The sequence below is a fragment of the Perna viridis genome, chromosome 12 (assembly GCF_037379345.1).
Source record: "Perna viridis isolate PV_CMFRI_1.1 ecotype Kerala chromosome 12, ASM3737934v1, whole genome shotgun sequence".
Lineage (NCBI taxonomy): Eukaryota > Metazoa > Mollusca > Bivalvia > Mytilida > Mytilidae > Perna > Perna viridis.
The window spans coordinates 31,285,169-31,291,882 of record NC_142456.1 but is presented as its reverse complement, the minus strand read 5'-3'; the positions used below and the strand labels follow the sequence as shown (position 1 = coordinate 31,291,882).

The following is a 6,714-nucleotide window of genomic DNA, read 5'->3' as shown; positions in this document are numbered from 1 at the left end:
TCAGAGTCTGTTATTAATACATGTACATATGATTTCACCATAACTGAAAAATAATTTCATATCTCGATGAATCGAATATTTATGAAAATAAATCATGAAGGTTTTCTTGTCTTTTCCAATAACCCCCCCCCCAAAAAAAAAAAAAAAAAAAGAAAAGAAAAGAAAAGAAAAGAAAAGAAAAGAAGAAAAAAATCGTATTATATTTATAGTACAAGATTAAACATACCTGATAATTCAATATACTCAGTCACAGTACATGTACCATCTTTCAGCAACTTTAAATATCAAAATCTAACTAATTGAATTATAATAAGGTTCCTCTTAATTAAAGTTGTCGTTTATTGTAGGAAATGTGCGGTATTTTGATTTAATCCATAATGGTCCCGTATTGGTGTCCCGTTTTTAATCAAATTTGTAATGCGTGGCTGTGATTTCGTAATGACCTGCTGTGGGAATTTCCGGTTCGTGATGACCAGTTGTGGTAATTTTTGGTTCATAAAGGATGGGCATTTCTATGCATATTGTAGTAAGTTGGTTAATAATTCAATTTAATTGATTGAAAATATGAAACTGACCTTGTATTATAACTAGAAACATAACTCTGTTGGGCTCTATGTCAGAATTAACTTCTACTCAAATGACCTGGAAACACAATGATAATTATACACTGTGATTCCCTGCAAACAATAACACATCTACACAGTGTATGTCATAAGTTAAACCTTTGTACTTAAAATTATAAAAATGTAAAATCCCATAACCAAGTAAAAATCTTCCTGTGGGATAGCTTTAAATGACTGCAGGGTTGAACCTTGAAAAAGTAGGGGCAGGTATGGACAGTTTAATCAACCTTGACACAGCTTTCAATTTTGATTGCATTGACAAAGAATGAGAATTTCACCAGAATCAATGTAGCCCTTTTTTGCCCTCATTTTGATCAAATCAATCTGAACTTTCCTTTGGAGAAAAAGAATTTCACCAGAATCAATGTGGCCATTTTTGTCCATCATTTGGTTCAAATCAGTCTGAACTTTCCTTTTGAGAAAAGTGACATGGTGATACAATTTTAAAGAGATCAGTTCTGTTTTACTCAAGTAATCATCCAGACTTCAGGAAAATGCTTGTTTTTGACCCCTAGTTCTTAATCAGATCAATCACACCCACCATGTAAAATGGAACCTTGTAGTACAATCTCAAAAAGATTAGTTTTCTTGAACCTGGTATTTAACTTTTCAGAAATCAAGGAAATGTTTGTTTCTGACCATTTTTTGGTCCCATCATTCCTTAAGAGTTCAAATCTTGACCATCAATGCCAATCTGACCTTAGTGGTATCGAAAATTTTAGAGCAATATCAGAGATATTAATCTGCTTTTACTTGAGTTACATGTATATAGTTTAATTCTATGAAATGCTTAATACTGGCTCTTAATTCCCTGATGTAGACTTAGGTCGTTAATTAAAATAACAGAGGACCCAGCACAGATCCTTGAGGAACCCAAGTGGAGACAACATAAACGGGGAACATGGTATGTTTTAGAACCACTCTGTTCCTAATCTTCAAGATAAATTTAAACCATTTTAAAAGATCACTAGTTATGCCACACTTTATCAAACGCTATTGAGAAGTCGCAAAATACGAAGCCGCGTGTTTTCTTTTTTTTTCCTAGTCCATCAAGAACTTGGTTATCAGGGCTTGATACAGACACTTTGAAAAGGAGGGTGTCAGCCGAGGTTTCTTAGAAAAAGGGGGGTGCTAGGATATTGTTTGCCATTTGTCAATTTTAAACATGAAAATGAAAAATTTCCCGTAAAAAGCTAGGTGGTTGCCAACCCCGTGGACCACCCTTCTGGATCCGACATTAGTTATATAGCTCTAATAATTGGTACACCGATGGACCAGTTTGGTATTCGTACAAAAGTTTTTTTTGTTTTTTGTTTTTTGTTTTTTTTTTATGATTGTATCTTACGGCTTATTACATCAGGGTCGGATGCCTTATTCGGGTTTTGAACTTTGATAACATCTATTATGTTGGAACATTCTATATTTATGGCAAATATTTCATTTCGCGATACCTTTGATATAGAACAAAAGTATTCATTAAATACGATGCACTTTTCATCGTCATCGAACATCGTACTCGCAAGTGACTGAATATATGAGACATTTGTTAGCCGTGGGATATTCAGATTTTAAAAGAATTTTTATAACTTTCCAGTAAACTTTTGGGTTAGACGTATTCTAAAGGATAAAGTTATCTATCTGTGAAAGTATTTTAATTCGTGGATACCAATTTTTCGTGGATTAGCGAAGATACACAAGTTCGTGGATTCTTAAATTCGTGGTTTTGAGGTTTTCGGTATACACATCATTGGAAATCTCCTTTTCGTTGGGAATCAAATTTCGTGGTCAGGCTCACCTACGAAATCCATGAAAATTGGTACCCCACAAACAATATTACTTTCACACTAGTTACGGCGACTACATATATTTTATTCGACAATATCACGTAAACGCAAATAAAAGAAAAAAATGAGTCGTTACGATGAAGACGAGGCGTTGACTCCTATGTACTATAAAACGTTGGAAATGAGACAAAGGTTTCCATAGCGAGGTCTTCATGAGAGCGCTGTATTTCGGGAGATTGCCGTCTTAGTAATTAGAAGCAAGCGCCCATGATATCGTCTTGTGATTTCGGAAATCATGGGAACTTCATGCACTAAAATACAGCATCCAGCTGAGGAAAATGTTGTTAAGAGAAAGAATTTCGCAAACTTTCGAGATTTCTTGTTTGCAAAGTTGAAGATTCGTAAAAGGGTCCAAAACCAACCCGAGCCAAGATCGGCCCAAGATGACAGTGATGATGATACTGCAGTTATACCGTTTAGTCCTGCATCAGATGATTCTATTGTAAGCGAAAGTCAGGCAGAAGAAACCAGATCAATCAGCAGTTCACTAAACAACGAGCAACAAGAACTTGAGCTCATTGATTTGGAAAATGAAGACACTCCATTAGATGTAAAACCCACTATTGTCGTAGGCAACAGAAAAAGAAGGTTCAGACCATCAGCAGCTATTGGAAACATACCAGTAGGACCAATGCTTCCAATGTGTGTCGAAGAATTAAATAATGACATTCAGGAGATCATGTCCGATGATCTCACAACTAAACCAAATGAAGCGGTTGGAGCTACATCCGCAGTAACAAGCGCCGCACGAGTTAATATTAGAGAAGAACCCACCAGGGACATACCGGGGGCAGTTCTTCCGGGAGAAGTGATGGCATCTCATGAAGAGGTAGTAACCAGAAGGAGAGCTCAACACACAATTGTATCTCGTCCACAACTTACGGTGGCTGGTATTCAGTCTAAAGACCAAAGAGCTCTCGATAACTGGATACGGAGACAGACTCTAGCAGAAATTTGCAGTCAAATCGATAATGATTAAACTTTGATGTCACAGCACGATTTAAGGAGTTATTGATTAACATAAGCATGAACATGTTGAAGAGAAGTCTACAAAAATTGGAAAAATATGGAAGCCGTCACAGAGACAAGGAAAACAAACGTCTATAGATGTACACACATGATTGTTTCTAGTCTTGGATCAAATTATGAAGAATGATTTTGTACAGTTCATTGTTTACTATAAATGATGTAAATGAACACGTTTCTTTTGCATTCAATGTCTTTTCCTTAGCAGTAAAAGAATTCAAAACCTCAAAACCTTTTAAAATCAAGAACATCAGTGTACAAACAGTGTTAAATAAATGAAGACGTTAAACAAACAGAAGCAAACACACAAAAAAATAAAAGAAGACACGAAAAAATTGAACTAAAAGACACAGCGTTTTCGTCAAAAAAAAAACAACAAAAATATGAAAACAAAACAAAAAAAAACAACTACAAAAAAACAAAAACAATAACCAAATTTCCAGCATGCACTAGGCAGGCATTCTCTGTTTATATTATTTTTGTCTCTATATACTATTTTGGCAATTTAGTGCGAAACTAAACGCAACAGTGGAGGGCTAACTGACTGTTATAACTTACGCAGACGCACAACAAATATGATCGCATATTCCCGTCGGTCAAAAGAGCAATATAGAACGGCATAATCCTAAGAATGCATTACCAATCAATTCAAATGTTATACCAGTACAAATAGTCACACCCCTTATATGCGAATCCTAAAATCATATTATAAAACGAAACAAATTCGTAAGGTATACCCCACTAGTTCTATACAGTGAAAAAAATCTCACATAACAGGAAGTTGATATCGGACAGAAACCAAAATCGATTATAATGTATGCCACATCTGAATAAAAATACATAGCACATTTGAAACCAATCTCCCCGGTAGCAGCCGAGAGTTTCCCCTATCGTCCCATACAGTGAAAATGGCCAACAACACATTAAGTTGATGTTCCCGCTTACAACGTATGTATGAAGTATATAGAGCCACATACCAAATTGAAATCACTTCAATCATTGAAATTGGGAGTCGTGATAATTGAGACAAATTTCGGACTGACAGAATAACGGACGGACGGACTGACGAACAAACGGACAGCATTATTACTATATACCTGATAAAAAATTGTCGATGTCTTTGTTACTGAAGAGGCTGGTAAAGTGTGTGTGAAATACTGTATTGAAAAACTTAAGTATAAACTGTTATCCCAAATACCCGCCATTTATTCTTAGAACCCCATATATATATATTGATCTACTGATGAAATTAGGTTCTTGTATATAATAAATGAAGACTTTAATGTGACGCAATTCCCTAGTTTTGACACATTATGCGCGTCCTGTGTCAATTTTTATGAAGATCGATTTCGCGCGGGATTCAAATATTATTTTTAAGCTGACTATAGAATACTCCTCTAAAACACCAGCGATGCATACCAGGAAAATTATAAGAAAATTACTAAAAAATAACATTCATTTAGACTTCTGTGGTATGAAGGATTGGCTGTAGTTAAACGCCCTTTGGTGTGTTTCAGGCAGCGTTAAAAAAAAAAAAAAAACTTTTATAATTTAAGTACAGCTCTGTGATTAGTGATTCATACATTTTTTAATCCCAAATATTTTTTATTGATAACCCTTCCGTAGGCTTCATAGAAACTGTATTCGAAAATAAAAGTGAAAATTAGAGTTTCATGTACCCAATGCATGGAGAAATTGGTTACATTCTACCTCAGAAAAGTACGGGAAAATTTCCCGCCAGAATTGTTACAATATAACACGTCAAATATATATATATATATATATATATATATATATATATATATATATATATCTATATATATATATATATATATATATATATCACGAGATATAGCAGATTCAAGGAAATGACAACGGGAAGAATTGTTTTTAGGCCCTAACAAATGTATTTAAAGATTTTCATTGAGAATCTTGAGATATGACGAATCACCCCTGCCTGGTTTTTAAGCAGAACCATACTTTAAAAAGCTGTATATACTTAGAACTAGACCAACGCAGTGAGCCGTATTTTAATGCACTACCACTCATTCTAATTATACTGCACATAAATTACAGCTTGCGTGTCGCGAATTAATACCTTTGAAGTTAAGTCCAACAGTCGTAATTCAATCAATTTTACAATATTTTTATTAATGTTTTAATATCCTCATGGAATAGTTCATTGGTACTTAATTATCTTTTTCAACTTTTTATAAAAAAAAAAAACGTTCCGGCAAAGGCCTTCTATCGTTTTCTTTCCAGTTTCCATTCTAACAGCATATGATTTGATGATATGTAATATACATGTACAACATAAGGCATGATATAATAAGTATCATCTAAGGTTCATTCATTTCATAAAAGCTATGATCGACAGACTATAAAATAAATACAACATAAGTAAAATATTAACTGCATGTACATGTATGTAAAACACTTTTTTTGTTTAAAGAAGCATGCAATGATATCCGAAAAATATGGTATAAATTTATTGTAATTTTCATTCTAACTGGGACATATCACTTCCAAAAGATAAATATTTGTTCTCATAATTCGATATGCTTCCAGTCATTTTCACGTAAATGTTGGTGTGCGGTTGCTAAAAGAGCAAAGCCCTCCTCTTTCACGCATTTCGAGAGGCGTATTCAGAGATTTTGGAATACGGAGGACGGTTGCAAACATATGATATTTTCAAATAAAATGGGAGAGGTCCTACACAGATCTCCATTTCTTTTATGATCCGCCACTGTATCTCGAACTTTAAAATTCAAATCTTGGATCTAACTCTGATGGCTTATAAAACTGGGATCGTTTAACGATGTTTCCCAATTGATTATTATATCAATTATTCCAATGGTCTTGTTCAAAACTACTTTAAATATATATTAGTTAATTTAAAATTACAAAAATGTATATCTAATCTCTATAGAAAGTTCATCCTATAGCTGTAAAATGGATGCGTATAATTTGAATATTTAAAGTAAAATGACATAGGCACATGAACGGGCAGTATAAATGAATGTTGCAGTAACAAAAATGTTTATTCCTTATATGCCTAGATACTTTAGATGGACCAATGAAAGTTTGACCATCATTTTCATAAGGTGATGGTCTTCATTGACTCAGTGCTTCAACACTTAGAATACCCTTGACTTCGATTTTTTTAAGGCTCTCCGGTTTTTAACATGCTCACTCCAGTCCGATTCTTAAACACTGGGTTT

The 6,714-nt window shown here is 34.1% G+C and overlaps 1 protein-coding gene across 1 annotated transcript; it reads left to right on the top strand.

Annotated features, from left to right (window-relative positions):
* The first annotated feature begins 454 nt into the window (after positions 1 to 454).
* Positions 455 to 4,911, top strand: LOC148602021 (uncharacterized). The gene is made up of 2 exons (XM_088554482.1): positions 455 to 526; positions 1,444 to 4,911. Exon 2 carries the CDS (start codon positions 2,703 to 2,705, stop codon positions 3,444 to 3,446), a length of 744 nt encoding a protein of 247 aa, XP_088410608.1. The 5' UTR covers positions 455 to 526; positions 1,444 to 2,702; the 3' UTR covers positions 3,447 to 4,911.
* Positions 4,912 to 6,714: the final 1,803 nt, after the last annotated feature.

Coding starts and splice junctions, on each gene's coding strand:
- LOC148602021 (XM_088554482.1), top strand. CDS start 2,703: ATGGGAACTTCATGCACTAAAATACAGCATCCAGCTGAGGAAAATGTT.